The sequence below is a fragment of the Puma concolor genome, chromosome E2 (genome assembly GCF_028749965.1).
Source record: "Puma concolor isolate L17-30 chromosome E2, mPumCon1.1.hap2, whole genome shotgun sequence".
Lineage (NCBI taxonomy): Eukaryota > Metazoa > Chordata > Mammalia > Carnivora > Felidae > Puma > Puma concolor.
Window position 1 is genome coordinate 27,808,026 of NC_141681.1, and position 17,598 is coordinate 27,825,623.

General features: G+C 55.5%; 2 protein-coding genes across 3 annotated transcripts in view; one reads left to right on the top strand and one right to left on the bottom strand.

Annotated features, from left to right (window-relative positions):
• USB1 (U6 snRNA biogenesis phosphodiesterase 1) overlaps positions 1–4,471 on the bottom strand; it is an 11,104-nt gene extending 6,633 nt beyond the window's left edge. Inside the window, exons 1-3 of one of the 2 annotated variants that reach the window (XM_086689308.1) lie at positions 4,071–4,471; positions 2,678–2,844; positions 445–628 (exon numbers count right to left, since the gene is read on the bottom strand). In XM_086689308.1, the coding sequence (XP_086545434.1) occupies positions 445–628; positions 2,678–2,789 (296 nt within the window). In that variant the 5' untranslated portion in view covers positions 2,790–2,844; positions 4,071–4,471. Of the gene's footprint in view, positions 1–444; positions 629–2,677; positions 2,845–3,695; positions 3,885–4,070 lie in introns of those variants that run through there. The other variant, XM_025920711.2, reaches the window with a different exon arrangement.
• Positions 3,939–10,716, top strand: ZNF319 (zinc finger protein 319). The gene is made up of 2 exons (XM_086689307.1): positions 3,939–4,855; positions 6,857–10,716. The coding sequence occupies exon 2, from the start codon at positions 7,109–7,111 to the stop codon at positions 8,864–8,866; it is 1,758 nt and encodes a 585-aa protein (XP_086545433.1). The 5' UTR covers positions 3,939–4,855; positions 6,857–7,108; the 3' UTR covers positions 8,867–10,716.
• The last annotated feature ends 6,882 nt before the right edge of the window (positions 10,717–17,598 follow it).

The window sequence follows — 17,598 nt, forward strand, 5'->3', positions numbered from 1 at the left end:
AAATCGCGGAGCCCCAGTGAAGGAGCAGGGCTTTGAGCTGCCCAAGGGTAGGAGGAAAGGCTCTCTGGTAACAAGAGGAGAGAGATATGAAAAGGTGAGGAAGAAAACGTCTTAGGCTGGCAGACAAAACCGGAGGCAGGGTTCAGTTCTGATCCTTCGCCAAGTGCCATGCTGCTCACAGGTCCCCTTGGAGGCAGCCACTACCGCTCCTGTGACCTGCCCACAGGTAAGGACTCGAGTTTTCCAGAACTTAGGTCACATGCCCAAGGTTGCTCACGATGAGGCATATGGCAGGCGGCTCCAGAAGATGTGCAGCGTTCTAACCTTTACGTCTGGCCTGCCGGCTGGGGTAGTACCCTCCACACCTGCCCACCCACAGGAGCTGAGGACAGGAAGAGGAGCGTGGAGAGGAGGTGAGAGGCAGATGAAACACTGGGCACTCACCCCTGGAAGGAGGCCACGCGGTCTTTCAGAGCCTGCACGAAGGGGAGGATCCAGTGATGCCGCAGAACCACGCTCTGGGACAGGCTGAGGTGGAACGCCTCCATCCGAACCAGCCGGGGGACGTAAGTCTGTGCGCGGGGCAGCAACATGTCGAGCAGGTCCAGGAACTCCTCCTTGGCTTCATCTGGAGGGAAGAGCAGATAGGGTGGGCCATTCTCTTAGCCAGGGTGGTGTGACTGAATGAAGAATCCCAGAAGGCAGAGGAAGGCCTTTGTTACTCTGCATTTTAGGAGGAAATGACTTTGAGAGCAGCCTAGCTGTATGTATTTTAATAAAACTTTAATATAATTTAATGGTTAAGGAAGTAATACACATATGCTCACTGTAAAGAATTTAAGTGAAAAAGGAAATATGCAGGGGTGCCTGGGTGGCTCAGTCGGTTAAGTGGTAGACTTAATTTTTGCTCAGGTCACGATCTCACAGTTTGTGAGTTCGAGCCCCGCATTGGGCTCTGTGCTGACAGCTCAGAACCTGGAGCCTGCTTCGGATTCTGTGTCTCCCTCTTTCTTTGTCCCTCCCCGACTCATGCTCTCTCTCTCTCTCAAAAATACACAAATATTAAAAATAACTAAATTACAAATATGTATGTTACAAAATTGTGTAACACTCTCAAGAACAGAAATTTTATTTTATTTATTTAAAGCATTTTTCTTTCTTTTTTAGTAATCTCAATGTGGGGCTTGAACTCACAACCCCAAGATTGAGCTGCGTGCTCTTCTGACAGAGCCAGCCAGGTGCCCCAAGGACAGAAATTTTAAGAGATGAGAAAAAAAGGAATATGTAAAGAGGTTCTAATATTTTTCTTCCAAATGGATCATCTTGACCTCTCCCCCAAGGGGAATATACCCCACTTTCAAGATCACTACCCTAGGTATCCAGACTGCCAAACCTGGATGCCTATCTCCCCAGCCTTTAATTTTATTTTAAATGCTTATTTTTGAGAGAGAGAGAGAGAGAATGAGCAGGGAGAGAGGGAGAGAGAGAATCCCAAGAAGGCTCTGCACTGTCAACACAGAGCCCAACGCAGGGCTCGAACTCATGAACTGTGAGATCATGACCTGAGCCAAAGTTGATGCCTAACCGATTGAACCACCCAGGCGCCCCTCCCCAGCCTTTTCTCAGTGTATGTACTAATGTATGTATTTTATTTGTTGAAAAGATGACAGTATACCATTCAAACTGTTCTTCCACCGGCTTTCTTCATATAACATGATATGCTGGATGGCCTTCCTCTCAGCTCAGAGGGCAAGCTCATGATTACAGCCCCATAGTTAATCCATAATCACAAACAGCACTTTTTATCAAGCCTCCTATTAGATGTTTAGAATCTCCTGATAAACACTTAGAATGCTCCTAATTTTTCACAAAGACAAACATCACTACAATGACCACCATTGTATGTTCACTTTTTTTTTTTAATCAAATGTATGACTAGAGCTGCATGGTTAACAGTCTGCTCACACCCAGTACGTTACTCGATTTGTCCAAATGGCCTGCTGAGTAGGCAGTATAGGAATCATTCTCATTCTGTGGATGGGGAAATGGAGGTTCTAAGAGTTGACCTGATCTAATGCAAAATACTAAGAGCCATCACTTACTCTGTGTATGGTGCTAAGAGCCCGACATAAATGATCTGATTCAATCTTCACAAAAGTCCTAGGAGATACGTGTTCCCCATTTTAGAGATGAGGAAACTGAGGTTCTAAGAAGTCCAACAGCTTACTAAAGGGTACCCAGAGCAGTGGGTAGTAAAGGAAGGTCTGACTCCAAAGCCTGGGCATTTTTTGCCTGCCATTCACTCATGAGGGCGGGGAGGAGAGAGGGACTTGACCCCAGCACATCTAGGGCCCTCTTAGAAATAAACTGCCAGGTGCAGCCACACTCTGGGATGGCCTTCACACTCTGTCCTAGACCCTCCCTTGGTCACCTCCTCATGAGTGAGAAAACATACCCAGGGTTAATAAAAAATATTTCAGGCAATGAATTTGAAACTGAAACCAAGTTTACAGAAAAATTCCCCAATTCTTGAAACTTGTTCTCTCTCTGCTAAGTCCATCTCTCTCCTACCATCAATGTCAGAGGTTTCTGGTTTCTTCCTTCTGGTTGGGGCCAGCTTCCTCCCATCAAGAGGCACCTATCAGTCTCAGCCACTCGTCTTTTACACGCTACTCACACGGCACATAGACGTGGGTGGCCCAGTTGCCCCGCTCGTGGGGGAACGTGCGCACCCGGCCCCCATGTTTTGCACTGTCATCTTCAGGCCCCTCCTCGGTGCCCAGGAACATGTGCAGCACACTGTCAGGTACTGGCAACCTCTGGCTGGGAAGGGGGCTCTGGGCACTGCAAGAGAAAAAAGGAAAACGAACACATTTATCCTCCTAGAATTCTCTACCGCTGTACATATAAAAGTTGTAACCCCTTATACGGGATGACTGTGTGCACCTACTTCCCACCAGGTGCTGTAAGCAGCTTCCAGATAACCACAGAGCTCTTTCCCCAGGGCTGTCTCACGGGTCGCTCACCAACCCCAGGAGGCGGACTTTAGCTGGGAGCATGGTTTCCATGGGAGACAAGTGGGCAGGCAGCAGTGTGTGGTTCAGAGGTCACATTCCCTAACTGGACAAGACTGAACTGCAGTAGCACTTCTTAGCTTTGGGGTCTTGAACAGGTCATGTGCAGTGTGTGGGCCTCAGTTTCCTCATCGGTGAAGTGTACCTGATAAAGCTATCGTGACATCAACCCAGATACTGCTTGAAAGGCGCTCTTCAAAGCACCAGGCATGGCACTTGAGAACTGAACCTCCACGAAATAAAGGCTTCGACGGTTTTGTTCACTGCCAAATGTCCCAGTCCCGAGCCTGGCCCCGAGCGGGTGCTCAATGAGTATTTACTGGATGAATGAAAACACTCTCCGAATGAGGAAACAGACCCAGGGGTGGTGTTGTGGTGCACCCCAGAGGCGGTGGCTGGACCCGAGCGCATGTTACCTGCCTCCTAATCTTGGCCTAGCCAGGAGGGGGCACTCTGGGGCTTTGTCCAGGCCTGTCCACTGGATCCTCCTTTCCCGCTGCTTCTCTTGTCCTATCCTGGAGAGCCGCCCCGCACCATCGCCCCTTCTCCCCAGACGCTCGGGTCCCGTCGGGGTGTCGCGCTAACCAGCACCCTCCCCCAAAAGACTTCTTCGCTCCTTACCGAGGGCAGCTTCCAGCCCCCGGCTGCGCCTGGGCCCCGGCCTTGGCCTCATCCTCATCCTCCGAGCTGCTGCTGCTGTAGCCCACCAGGGGCGCCGCACTCATTGGGCCTCCTCCAAGACCAGAGGCCGACTCAGCGATCACTCGCACCCGGAATTCCGCTGCGCCGGAAGTGCCCTCCAGGGGCGGGGGCCGGGTTAGCACCGCCTCGGGGCGGGGCCTGGAGGGGCGGGGTCCGGCGGGACTCCGGGGAGACTCTACCACCGACACCACGCTGCCTGCCGGATTGCAGCGCCTGGACCGCTACCTGGAGCCTCCCGGAACCCCACCCCCCAGCCTTCGTGTGCCCATTTCACAGATCGCTCTGGGCCCTGACCTCTCTGTCCGTTGCTCTGTCTGCAGCCATCCGCGACCAGACCTCCCAGCCACGGACGGCCCCTGGGTCAGCGGTCAGTGCCCTAGATCCAACGGAGATGGGCTCAGAGGTCCGGGAGCGCCCTCCTCAAGCGGGTCCAAAGGCCGAGCTCCAGGGACCCGTCCCCTAAGAGCAAGCTGAGCAGTCAGTGGCGGGTCAGTTCCAGAAGATCAGAGGGTCTAGGAGGCCTCTCTTCTCAGGTGCTGGCGTCGGGCCCTGGAGCCTCCTTCCCCTGAGGCCAAACAGGTTGGTCGGAAGAGAGCGCCCTCCCTGGGTCGGCTGAGGAGTGCCGACCGGGTAACTGGAGAGCCACCTCGCACGCCTGACTGTCCGACCCAGCCTGGCCGCGGGGTCCCCAGCAGGGGGCGGCCTCGCTCCGCGCCGCCCGCTCCTCCCGCAGCCGCCGCCGCCCCGGCTGCCGCTCCTCCCCCGGCCCCGCCTCCCTGGCCCCCGCGCCGCCCGCCTGTCCGCCGGTCTCTGCAAGGCCGTCGGTCCGTCCGTCCGCCCTCCCGGCGCTCCTCCGCCCTGGCCCCGCTATCCCGGCCGCGCACGTCGCTTCCTCGGTCCCGGCCACCGCTAGCTGGTTCCCCGCCCCCGGGCCGGCCGCCGCCGCCGCTACTCGAGGCCGGGGATTGGCAGTGCGCGTAGGCCGCGCCACCGCCGCTGGAGCCGGAATAAAGGGGCAGCCGAGAGAGCAGCCGGACGCCACTCGCCCCGCGCCTGACCCCGCGGGCGGCCTGGAGCAGGTGAGCAGCCGGGGCGCCTGGGGCTGCGTCTGGGGGCTACTCCCGTGCCCGCCGCACCCCTTTCCCAGCCAGTCCGCCCGCCCCCCCCCCCACTTCCCCCCCACCTCCGGCCCGACCCGGCGGCCTCCTGGGCCTCTGGGCGCGTTGCTACTAACCGGGCCCAGTCTGCGGCCCTGGGGCCTTCCTCGGGCTCAATCGCCCTCGGGGCCGGCTCTCTGGCCGTAGCGGCCTGGCCATTCTCGGTGAGGGCTGACAGGAGACAGCCCAGCTGGGCGGGTAGCAGTGCCCGCGGTGGGGAGGTGATCGCCTTTCATTCGGTTTCCCAGGGAGGAGGAAGGGCTGGCTTGGGACGCAGGTGGGGGGCCTCCCTTTGCCTCCTTTACACTCGTCTCTCGTCTTTGCGGAATTATCAGGCCTCCCCGCTGTACCTTCCTGGAAAGGGCAGGGGTGGGCAGTGCAGCTGGGGGCCCAGGACCGGGGATCCTGGTTCTGGCAGCCATTCATAACGGAAAAAAAAAATCATCTGGGTTGGCGCATCCGGACCTAGACTGCGCTCAAAGTAGCCCCACTCCCCACTTTCCTGGGGGAGGCTTCCTACCTGCTTGCTCATGCAACCTGCTGCGTTGACCCGGAGCAGCGACTCCTTTCCTTCTTTCCTTCCCGGAAGATGCTGTGGATGACAGTTTTTCCCCTGATTCTTATGTTTCTTTGGCAGAACAGTTAGAAGCAGGGCTGGCCTGTGAAGGCATCCCCCCCCCCCCTTTTTTTTTTCTACTCTTTCCCTCAGAAGAAAACTTAGAAACTTTTTGGTGTTTGAGGCAGAGGAGCTGGAAACCTGAAAGTGGGTTGCCTGTAATTCTAAAAGTTCTTCCCTCTCACTGTTGTTACCTTATGCTGCCACAAAGTGGTGAGTTAGAGATTTGCCTGGGCTGGGTGGTCTTTACCTTCCATTGATAACCCAAAATGTTATGGACTTGGAGCAAGGGAACAGGGCTCTCTCTGGAAAGGTTGTCTTTTCCAGGTTGTCCTGGAGAGAGGAGAAATGCTCTGTGGTTAGCATGCTACTTCCCACATTGTAGAGGCAAACTTCTAATTGCTTACCTTTTCCTCTAGGCCTTGGTACTGTCAGATTCAGAGAATTCAGGAGTTTTTTGGTGCTCAGGCAGATAACTAGAGTGGGGGCATGTTCTGCTGTGGAGACCTCCAGGCTGGGTGGGTCTACAGCCCTATCATCTACCCCCCATCTTACAGTGGCTAAGGTCTCTGCCAGGCCAACCAGACTGTTGTATGGAGAAAGAACAGGCATATAGTCAGGATAGAGGGCCTGGGGAATACTTGAGAGGGATGTGGTTCAGTCCTTCACAAAAGAAGGTTTTGAGATGCTCCTCGGTTCCTGTAGCTGTTTTAAATAGTGACTGTGAGGCTGTTTGCTGTTGGGCCCTCAGATCTGGGAGGCCTGGTTCTCTGTTCCGGCAGGCTATTATCCTGAGCACCAATGTCCTGGGTTGAGATTGAGGGCTCTCAGGAGCTGGAAGGCCTCAGGGAGTCCTGCACCAGTGCGTCTCTGCTTTTATCTAATATATTGGGCTTCCAAGTAAGAATCTATTTGCAAAAAAAAAAAAAAAAAGAAAAAGAAAAAGTTATGCTGCTAAAATTATTTTGGCTTAACGGGTCAGTCTTCCCCTCCCTCTTCCTTTGGAGCATGAGCAGAATTTATGACTTCTTGTATTATGGGAAGATCATCCCAGCCCCTTATCTGTGAGACAGCTGACTGAAGAGGGCTGGTCATAGGCTGGGGAGCTGGGAGGCTCTCTGCTGGAGGAGCTGAGCTGCCAGCAGACTTCTGTGGACTTGTGTGAAGACAGCACATCTTCCAGCCCTGAACCTCTATCCCTTCCCTGATGTGGCAGTGGTGTGGCAAGTGTAGGCAGAACAGGGAGAGGGCCCAGGGACCAGCTGTGTATCTCTGCCTTGAGCTCACAATTTTTCTCTTCTCTACAGCACCAATCATCGGGGAAGGGCAGAGCCTTTCTGGCGTTGCTGGCATCCTGCCTCGAAGAGCCCCCTGTCCTGCAGGCAGAGCCTTGTAATCTATCTTGGTTAATGACTTGGGCGGTCTGACCAGTCCCTCTTCCGTGCCTTGTCTGAGGTTTTTGTCCATACCTGGTCCTAGGCAGCTTCTGTCTGGGTTGGATCACCTTAAGTGGGAAACTGAAGCCATTACTCTCCAAACCCTGTTTCATCCTCCCAAGCATGTCGGAAAGCTGGCAGCAGCCACCACAGACGCAGCCACAGCAGCCTCAGCCACCACAGCCTCAGCACCATGCAGAACCGCCGCCGGCCCTGGCTGAGCACGCACTGCCCCCAGGCTCAGCTGAGAACCCCCTGGGCTGTGCTGTCTATGGCATCCTCCTGCAGCCCGACCCGGGCCTCCAGCCCCCGCAGCACGCGCCCCTGCAGGCAGCTGGTGAGCCGGGCCCCAAGTGCGGTGTGTGCGGTCACGACCTGGCACACCTGTCCAGCCCGCATGAGCACCAGTGCCTGGCGGGCCACGACCGCTCGTTTCAGTGCACGCAGTGCCTCAAGATTTTCCATCAGGCTACCGACCTGCTGGAACATCAGTGCGTGCAGGCCGAACAGAAGCCTTTTGTCTGTGGCGTCTGCAAGATGGGCTTCTCGCTGCTCACCTCGCTGGCACAGCACCACAGCGCGCACAGCGGCACCGGTGGCCTCGTGAAATGTTCCATCTGCGAGAAGACCTACAAGCCCGCCGAGGCTGCTGAGCCCGCAGCCACCGCTGCGTCTGCGCTGCCCCCGGCAGCCGCGCCGCCCGCCGTGGCTCCCGCCGAACAGGCCGACAAGCCCTACAGCTGCTCCATCTGCCAGAAGCCCTTCAAGCACCTGTCGGAGCTGTCGCGGCACGAGCGAATCCACACGGGCGAGAAGCCGTACAAGTGCACGCTGTGCGACAAGAGCTTCAGCCAGTCGTCCCACCTGGTGCACCACAAGCGCACGCACAGCTCCGAGCGGCCCTACAAGTGCGCGGTGTGCGAGAAGACCTTCAAGCACCGCTCCCACCTGGTGCGCCACATGTACGCACACTCGGGCGAGCATCACCTGTTCCGCTGCAACGTGTGCGAGCTGCACTTCAAGGAGTCCTCGGAGCTGCTGCAGCACCCATGCACGCCGAGCGGGGAGCGGCCCTTCCGCTGTGGCGAGTGCCAGAAGGCCTTCAAGCGGCCGTCGGACCTGCGGCAGCACGAGCGCACGCACAGCGCGGAGCGTCCCTTCAAGTGCGATCTGTGCCCAATGGGCTTCAAGCAGCAGTATGCGCTGATGCGGCACCGGCGCACACACAAGACGGAGGAGCCCTTCAAGTGCGGCCTGTGCGAGAAGGGCTTTGGGCAGCCCAGCCACCTGCTCTACCACCAGCACGTGCACACCCTCGAGACCCTCTTCAAGTGCCCCGTGTGCCAGAAGGGCTTCGACCAGTCGGCCGAGCTGCTGCGGCACAAGTGCCTGCCGGGCGCGGCCGAGCGGCCCTTCAAGTGCCCCGTGTGCAACAAGGCTTATAAGCGGGCATCGGCCCTGCAGAAGCACCAGCTGGCCCACTGCTCGGCAGCCGAGAAGCCTCTGCGCTGCACTCTGTGCGAGCGCCGCTTCTTCTCATCCTCGGAGTTCGTGCAGCACCGCTGTGACCCAGCCCGCGAGAAGCCACTCAAGTGCCCGGACTGCGAGAAGCGCTTCAAGTACGCGTCAGACCTGCAGCGGCACCGGCGGGTGCACACGGGAGAGAAGCCCTACAAGTGCCCCAATTGTGATAAGGCCTTCAAGCAGCGGGAGCATCTCAACAAGCACCAGGGTGTGCACGCCCGCGAGCAGCAGTTCAAGTGTGTGTGGTGCGGCGAGCGCTTCCTGGACGTGGCCCTACTGCAGGAGCACAGCGCGCAGCACAGCGCGGCGGCTGCGGCTGCGGAGGGCGCCTACCAGGTAGCCGCCTGCCTGCCCTGAGTGAGCGCCTTGGCCCCCATCCTGTCCCCGCCCAGACTCCTCGCATTGAGCCCTCTACCTGGCCCGTGGTCTGAGGCCCTGGGCCTTGAGTGACCCTGAGGACAGATGGTACTGGGCAGCCAGGGGGTGGGGGTGGGGGATTGGGGACCTAGAAGTGGGGGAGCCAGATTGCTGGGGCTGGTCCTGATCCCACAAACCTCTTTCCCATTACAAGATTCCTTTTCTTGAGAGCCATCAGCCTCTCTTGTCTCTGGCGGCCTGGAACCAGGCTGGAAGTCAAGTGGCCTGTCTCTACCCTGCGGAGGGATTGGTGCCAGCCCAACCTTCCCAAACTTTTCAGCCTAATTAGAAACCAGATAGTTTCTAGGAAGGAGGATGGCCATCGTAGGGCCTGGGAGAAGGGCCAGACCCCATAGGTGGGTTGGATGTAGGGCATCCTCCTTCAAGTTGCTGTTTGAGGGAGAAGGCCAGCTTTGTGATATGGTCCTGGGGACCAGGAGGTGAGCCACAGGCCTGTCGGTCTGCTCCAGCTAGGGGTGATGTGCCCTTCTGGTTTCTGATCGTGAGACATAACAGGAGGGCTGCACATCTGTGAGCTGGGTCTGCCTGGAGAGAACTGGCCCGGCCCAAAGGGAGGAGGCAGAGAAGTTCTCCTGTGACACATTCAGCCAGGGACAGTGCCATCCACAGGGAAAGGAGGAAAGGCAGCTTTTGTACTGAGGGCTAATCCTGCTGTTCGAGAAGTGCCCCTTCCTACCTTTGCAGCATAGTTCCAAGCTCTGGGGAATGTGTTCTCGGCCAGACAGGACCGCTGATGTGAAAGGAGGGGATTGTTAGACCACCTTGGTGCCTGGGAGGAAGCAGGGCCAAGTGCATGATCTTACCAGTGGATGCAGACAAGTGTCCTCCCCCTTGAAGGTGTGAACCAAAGTGTCAAGGGCATAGCCCCAATCAGCTTGCCTTTGCTCTGCTTCTGGGCCAAGACCAGGCCTGGGCACCGAGGGTGGGGGAGGTGAAAGGACTCTGATCCCACAGTGCTCTCCCAGCCCGTGGGCACCCTCCCCATCAGTCTGGCTGTTGGCCTGGACCCCAGGGGTCTTGCACTGCCAAGATGCCCTGGACAACATCCAGTGACTTCCAAGGCCAGAGCATTCCCTCAAGGGTCCTCCTGGGGTCCCTCTAGGTCTCTGGCTGACCACCAGGGGTCAAGGGTGTCTGGGGCAATAGGGAGCAGGCTGGGGAAGAGGGTTAAGGGAACCAGTAGGTGGCTGGAGTCGACTGAGATCTCTGGCCAGCGATCTCCTCCCCTCCTTGGGAAGCCCAGAGGACTTTTATTATCAAAATGATTCTTTTGAACCCAGCTGTGCCCCTGTGCTCTACCAGCCTTCCTCCTTGGGTGTGGGTCTTGAAAGACTTTAATCAGCGCTTGCACCAAGGGCCCAGAGGAGCAGAGAGGCCCCCTTGTCTCACTGTCACCTTGAGAAAGCTGAAGAGCCCACATCTGCCTCTTCTATGAGACTGGGCTCCCTTCCTGTGCCTGCGGAGAGGGGCCGGTCCTTCCCCTCGGTGCTGGCTCTCCGTCACAATGCCTCAAAAGACATGGAACCCAGGCCGACCACAGGCCCAACTGCTCATTTTCCCCCCTTTCCTTTTGCTTTCTAAAAGCAGTTGTTATACTGTTCATAACATTGTATAGTTTAATTTCATGTCATTTTGGATCTTCTATTAAAATGTGAAAATTTGGATTTTTAAAAAGAATGACTCCATTTTAGATAGCCCCTTTTGATGTTAATATATAGTGAGTCCAATGTATGCTTTAGAAGTAAAGACATTGACCATCACAGACCAAAGCACTGCTTATTCTGGTCATTCTTCCACTGGGGGATGATGGGGCATGGAGAGGGAGAGAGAGGTGTGCAGGCCTGGGTGGTAGGCTTGGGGCTGCGACATAAGGCTGGGTTTGAATCCCAAGTTTTGAATGCTCTGGTCACACAGCTTTGGGCAAGTCACTACACCTCTTTGGGACTCAGTTGCTGCATCTGCAAAATAGGGAGGTAACCTTTGCCTTGCTCAGTTGCAGTGAGAATGAAAGGGCCTCACGTGTGGAGGCCCTGGTGGGCAAGCCGTGAAGGTGCTCACCAGGGTCCCAGGGAATAGGCCTGCAGCCTCTTGGCCTCCCCAGGGGTCTAACTGCAGCTCCTGCAAAGGGAGCTGGGCTGTGAGGGATGGGCAGCTTGTGGATGGTCAGAAGCCAGGAACCTGGCCTAGGAAGCAGGAGCGCTTGCTCAGCCCCAAGGGAGAACCAGGGCTTGCTTGGGGCAGCAGTGGCCCCAGGCAGATGCCCTGCCCCAGAGGGTTGCCTGCTCTCACCCTACTTGTACTCACCCTGTCACATGGCCATCTGCATGTCCATGTCCCCTCTCAGCCTTCCAACCCACCTTTCTTCTGTTCCCCTGTCCCAGTGTCCCAGTGGGCCAGCTGTGACTTGGCTCCTTCCATTTCTCAAGGGCAGGGGTAGAAGGGAGAGAGGGAGAAAGCCTGCCCAGGTCTGGGCATCTGAGAGCCAGTGGAGGGTGGCTAGCTGGGTGGCCAAACACCCTGCCCTGGAGGTGGGGGTGGTGAGGGCACAAAGTCAAGAGGACAAGGAGCTGCCCGGGCCACAGGGGGCTCAAAACTGTGTGCAGAAGTCTTGGTAGAAAGGCCAAGAGGAACCTCAGATGTGACCCAGAACTAACACTCCCCTTGTCCCCTCTTTGTGTGCCCATGGGAGGACCTCCCTTGAGGAGCCATGTGGCCCTTCCTGCAGGTGTCCACCTGTCAGCAAGAGAACACCCAGGCCCCTTGTCTCTGTGTCAGGTTTGAAGCCTGGCTTCCTTTCTAGCTGAGTGACCTTAGGCAAAACCCACCCACGTTGCAGAGACACATGCAGTGCAGAAAGCACTGGCATGTGTTTGGTGCTTAATAGCTTCAGGTTGCCCTTCCTGAATGAAGTGGTCTTCATGTGCCTTGGGGCAGGAGGAAACCTGGCTGGCTATAGCTGAGCTCATGTGGGGCCTATGATGACGTTCTCTTCTTCTGTCCCCACCCCCACCTCTTCACACAAAACAGCCGGTCTCCTAAGGCTCCCACCTGGCCCTCAGCCTCAGGGCTCCAGCCTGTGTCAAAACCAGGGCATTGAATGGAGCCCGGGAGCCTGGGTGTATGTCCAGGTTCAAGTCCTAGTCTTTTGATAAAAAGTGACCCCAGGCGTTTGTTGACTGCCCCTCCTGGGGCCCCAAATCCCCATCTGAAACAGAGGTCTTGACTCTGATCTCTGAGGGTCCTTGGAGATCTGACACTCTGATTCTGGGAAGGTGATAGAATCAACCCGTGTCCTCTTTTCCTCTGCCTGCCTCTCCTGGCCTCCAGCCTGCTGTCCTGCTGCCTCAGCCTTGCTTCAGTCATAAGTGACAGAGACAGCATAGACTGGCGTAAGCAACTGCCCACTGCAGCTGACCGCACCTCCCACCTACCTGCCCAGGAGCCCCACAGCCTCCTGTGGCCCATAGCTGATGTGAGCCTCCCTCTTGTAGAGCATACCGTTTTCGGGAGGGCACTCCAGACATTGTGACTAGCCGTGTAAACCAGCACTACCTCCTTTAGTCTCTGGGCAGTCATTCCCTTTGCCCCAACCACTGACAGGATAGGAAGAGGGTGGTTGCTTGGGGTGAGAGGTGACACCTGGATGACAGAGCTGAGAGGAACAAGAGGGAGAGGCCGACATAAACCCCCCATTTTGGAATTAGTACCACCCCATCCCCCACCCCCTCCTGGGGACAGACGTGCTGCACTGGTGGGGTGGGGCAGGGGTGGTGGCATTCTCCCAGGTCCTAGAAGTCATTGCCAGGGCAGGCTGGGCCCTCAAAGATGACTTTCATAGGAAGCCTGTCATCTCAATAGCTTTGTCACTCTCCCACTGTGTGGCTGGCTGTGGGCTTGGCCCTGCACAGGGGTCGGGGGGGGGGGGGTGGGGTGGGGAGGACCCTGCTCTCTGGGGGTGGAGCCTGTGCTCGCAAGCCATGGTGGCAGTGGCGTGATGTTGTGGTGAAGAGCACCACAGTCAGACCTGGCTAGAGTCCCGCTCTGCCACTCAGCAGCAACAAAGCATTGGGCAGGTGGTGGGACTTCTCAAGCCTCATTTTCCTCATCGGTGAAATGGAGCTAGATGCTGCTGTCCTCTGGGTGTAGGGTGAGGGCACAGTGAAATGGCCTGTGTGGAGGGTTTGGCATGTAGCGGCCACTCAGGAAAGCAGAACAGTGGGAGGCCAGAGGCCGAAGGGAGCTGGCCTAACTCTCCCATCTGAATGTCAGGGCTCTCCCCACCCCTACACACCATGCCACTCATAAGACCCTTTTCTTCTGCCGGCTGGTCACAGCCTCATAGCATCTCCATGAGATGGGCAGGGCGCACTTGAGTATGCCCTTTGGGCTGACCCCTGAGATCCCAAAGCCATGCATTTGGTGATGAGAGAGGCCTGGAATTGTGGGGTCTGGCCTGGTGGGGAACAGATAGAGAGGCTGGGACAGCCCTCGGCTCTGAACTTCACAAGCCTCAAGCTCTGGCCGCTGAAGCCTGGGGCTCTGGTTCCAACCCACTCTTTGTGGGCCAGGAAGCCAGGCACAATGGCTGGGACTGGTGCCGGCACCCGGTCTGGCCAGGGCAGCAGGAAAGCTCTTCACCATCCGGCAGAGGGGGCGGCCAGCCCTCTGGTGGGCCCTTGACTCCCAAAGGGATTAAAGCTGCTGTGTTCTGTCTCCCCATCCGTGCAGAAGCAGCTCCATAAAGAGCCTAGGCCTCCTCAGACGCCTTTGTGGAAACCTCTGTCTCCAGTCCTCCGTCCTGACTTTCTACCTCCCCACCTCATTCCCTCCTCTGGAGCAGGCCTCAGCCAGGACCATGGGCTGTTCAGGCTTTGGACGTTTGCCCGGGGCCTCCCAGCCTGGGCCAGGCTCGCCTGTGATAAGTTCCACATCCCATCCTCAAACGGGTACTTTCTTTGTTCCTTGAAGGTCACGGCTCCAGGAAAAGCCTTGGCCGCTATTGATTTTCACAAATCTACCAAGATTCCAGGCCCAGAATGCCCAGTCCTCCTCAGAGCCCTGAAAAGGAGGTCAAGGGAAGGGGTGAGAATAGGGGGTGCGCTCGGGGTCTCCCCCTTCGCTGTGTGTGTGCAGCCCCAAACCTAGGTCTGCATTCCTGCCTCTGTTCATCCACAAGCATTACCAGTACCGGCAGCTTGCTGGGCACTGAGCGGGTGCTGCAGGGCATGAAACTGAAACTTCAGATGAGGGACTTTTGAGGTTTTCATGTATCAAACGGTAGGGTCAGAAATGTCAGAGCTGCTGACTTTTAGCACAAAATATCATATGTGAGTCCTCCCTGACCCTTGATCCATCCCCATTGCCCGCCCCAGGCCCTGGGTAAGGATGTGTATTGTGTTACTTTGTAATAAACACAACTATTACTTTGTAGTAATTGTTTCATTTAGTCCAGATCTGACTGTTGGTGTTGGGGGGCCCCAGGCCCCATTCCTGAGCACCCGCGTTCACTCAGAGGAAAGGAGCCACCAAGTGCAGTGTTTCCTTAGAACCAACTGTGGGCCAGAGGCTAGGAGTCAGTCCCCCCAAAATAGCTACTGTCAGGTCCTCATGGTCTTGGGGAAGACTGGGGGGGGGGGGGGAGAGGGGAGGCCTGGAGGGAGCCCTGCTTGGGAGAAATGGTAGGATTTGGTTAGGAAGAAGTGCAGAAAGCATTTCAGGTAGGATGAAGGCTTTGAACAAAGGGCAGACAAGAGCCTGCTGTGTTCAGAACAGCAAGGAGTCTGGTGGGGGGGGGGGTTGTGTTGGAGTAATGCCTTGAGGCCCAGGGCCAGGGAGGTGGGCTGGGGACTGGCCAAAACACCTGCAGGTGGGGCCATGGAAGCTGGACAGTCTCCAGGGCAGAGGCCATAGGGAGGATTTCTAACGTGATTGATTGATTGATTGATTTTTAAATTATTGCTTTCCCAATAGAAATTATTTAAAAAATTTTTTTAATGTTTTATTTATTTTTGAGACAGAGAGAGACAGAACGTGAGCAGGGGAGGGGCAGAGACAGAGCGAGACACAGAATCCGAAGCAGGCTCCAAGCTCTGAGCTGTCAGCACAGAGCCCAATGAGGGGCTCGAACCCACAAACCGTGAGATCATGGCCTGAGCTGAAGTCGGATGCTTAACCGACTGAGCCACCCAGGTGCCCCTAACATGATCTCTTGATGAGTAAAGCCTCCTGAGGCTGAGAGGGCTTTGAGGCCAGGGCACAGTGGCCCCAGGTTGGGTAGGAATGGGGCTTTTCCCATCTCTTGGCCTCTGGATGGGGTTAACAAATGTGTTCACCCCCAGGAAGCCCCCTCTGGTTTCTTCCCCACTCTTGGCTTGTATCTCTCTCATCGCAGAAAGGCGGTGGAATGTGGTGGCTGCAGGCTCGAGGGTCAGGGATGCTGGCTTCAATTCCCAGCTCTGCCAATCACCAGCAGTGTGACCTTGGGCCAGTCATTTAACCTCCCTGAGTCCATTTCGTCATTCATAACACAGGTTTAAAATTACCCATCTCATGGTGTCTGCAAAGTGCTTACTTCATACATTATCTCGTGCTTAAAAACTAGAAAGTGCGGGGGTACCTGGCTGGCTCAGTCAGAAGAGTGTTTGGCTCTTGATCTTGGGGTCCTGAGTCTGAGCCCCATGTTGGGCATAGAGATTACTTAAAAAATAAATAAATAAACTTAAAAAAATAGAAAGTGCATAGCGAATCAGGCTCGTTGATGCTCATCTACTCTGTATTTTCTTCATTCTTGGGCACATGTTTTTATGCCTATGGAATCAGGATTCAGTGTATACCTGGTGGGCAAGAACCAAATTAAACTGCTGGTGTGGGTTACCATTCACAGTGTCTTGGGCTTGAGGAACGTGGCCTAGGTGTGCCCACATTCTCACCTTCTGCTTTCAGGTTTGAATCAGCTGGGCCTGCCTTCCTCCTACTAGGACTGGAAGCACCTCACAGGCAGGGATGGCATCTGGTCTGTGTCTTTCCCACACCCAGCACTGGGTGAGACAAGGCCTCAAATATCTGCTGGGCCAAATTCCTGGAGGGCCTTGCCCAGTCATTCAGTGTCAAGGAAGCAGGGCCAGGAAAAAACTCCCAGGGACTTGATTCTCACTGGAATACTGAAGCATGCCTTTTGGCTGTCCCAAGACCCACACAGGGCAGGACTGTTGTGATGTGAGCTTTGGGCAAATCTATCCATTCTCGGAGCTGTCATGCTGGGGGTGGCACTCAGGGCTGCAGAATGTGGCTCTGACACCTCACGAGGTTCTGCCTGTGGTTTCCCAAGGTTCAAGCCAGGTGGACTGCCCTTTGGGCTTGGAGGAAAGGGTTTCTTCCTGCATGAAATGGCAGGAGGCTGGGTGCCTTCTGAATAGGCCCTCAAGGATGCAGGGACTCTGTGGTCTGCTTACTTCTTCCTGTCTGCTCCTCCCCATGTTCCGGCTCTGTTGTCAGCAGAACCCCACACATGAGGACAGACACCATGGTTCCTTACCTCGGTATAAGGATAGTACCCATCACCTCCACCCCTAAAAGAAATTTAAAAAAGCCTAGTGTCTGTTAGGCAGCCTCTGTCTGCATTATCAGAAAACAACACAACTCATCTCCTTGTTTTTTTACCCGAGATTGAATAAAAGACTTCCCATTCTGGGAAATAATTTATTCTACAAATCTTGAGTGCAAACTATACATGAATACCGTGTCAAATACTGGGACTTTCTTTGAGTCCTGAGCCCTGGGTTTGGCTGGAGGTGAATGACTTCCTGATCTGGGCCTCAGTTTTCCCATCTGTGATATGGGATAGCGTTGGTTCTGGTCGCTTTGCAGAGTGTTTATAGGGCATGAGGTCTGGAGGAGATAAATGAGCCACATGGCATTGTGTTCTGAATAGTGTAATATAGGCTCCAGAAATAAGAGGTTGGTAGTAGTCTTTAAATTCCTTCCACATGAGGGGTGCCTGGGTGGCTCAGTCGGTTGAGCATCTGACTTCAGCTCAGGTCATGATCTCAGAGTCTGTGAGTTTGAGCCCCGCATCGGGCTCTGTGCTGACAGCTCGGAGCCTGGAGCCTGCTTCTGATCCTGTGTCTCCCTCTCTCTCTGCCCCTCCCCCACTCATGCTCTGTCTCTCTCACTCTCAAAAATGAATAAATGTTAAAAAAAAATTAAAAAAAAATTCCTTCCACGTGAGACCTGGCCTGCATGCAGTAGGTGCTCAGTAAATATTAGTGGAAGGAGATGGGGAGGGTGTAAGTAACCTAACCTTTGTGGACGCTGACTCTCCAGAAAATCAGATGACAACAAGGAGCCTCTCCATGAGAAAATGTATATGTGGGTGGACACATCATTTTGTTCATGATCTCACAAGGTTCATGGATCCTTGAGGTTCCAGATCCTAGCAGCAGAGTCTTGTTCAAACAGTCTTTGAGCTGGGTGGCTATTTACCTGATTGGGATCTGTCCTTGCACACTGCCCACCAAGTGGGATGTGGATGGGGTATCTAGAAGGTCTGGGAGCTCAACATTTATCCTGGCTCTCTAACCATGCCAGAGACACTCTTCCTTAACCCCTTTGAGTTCGGTTATCCTGGCCCTGGCCCAGGACTGCCTATGGCT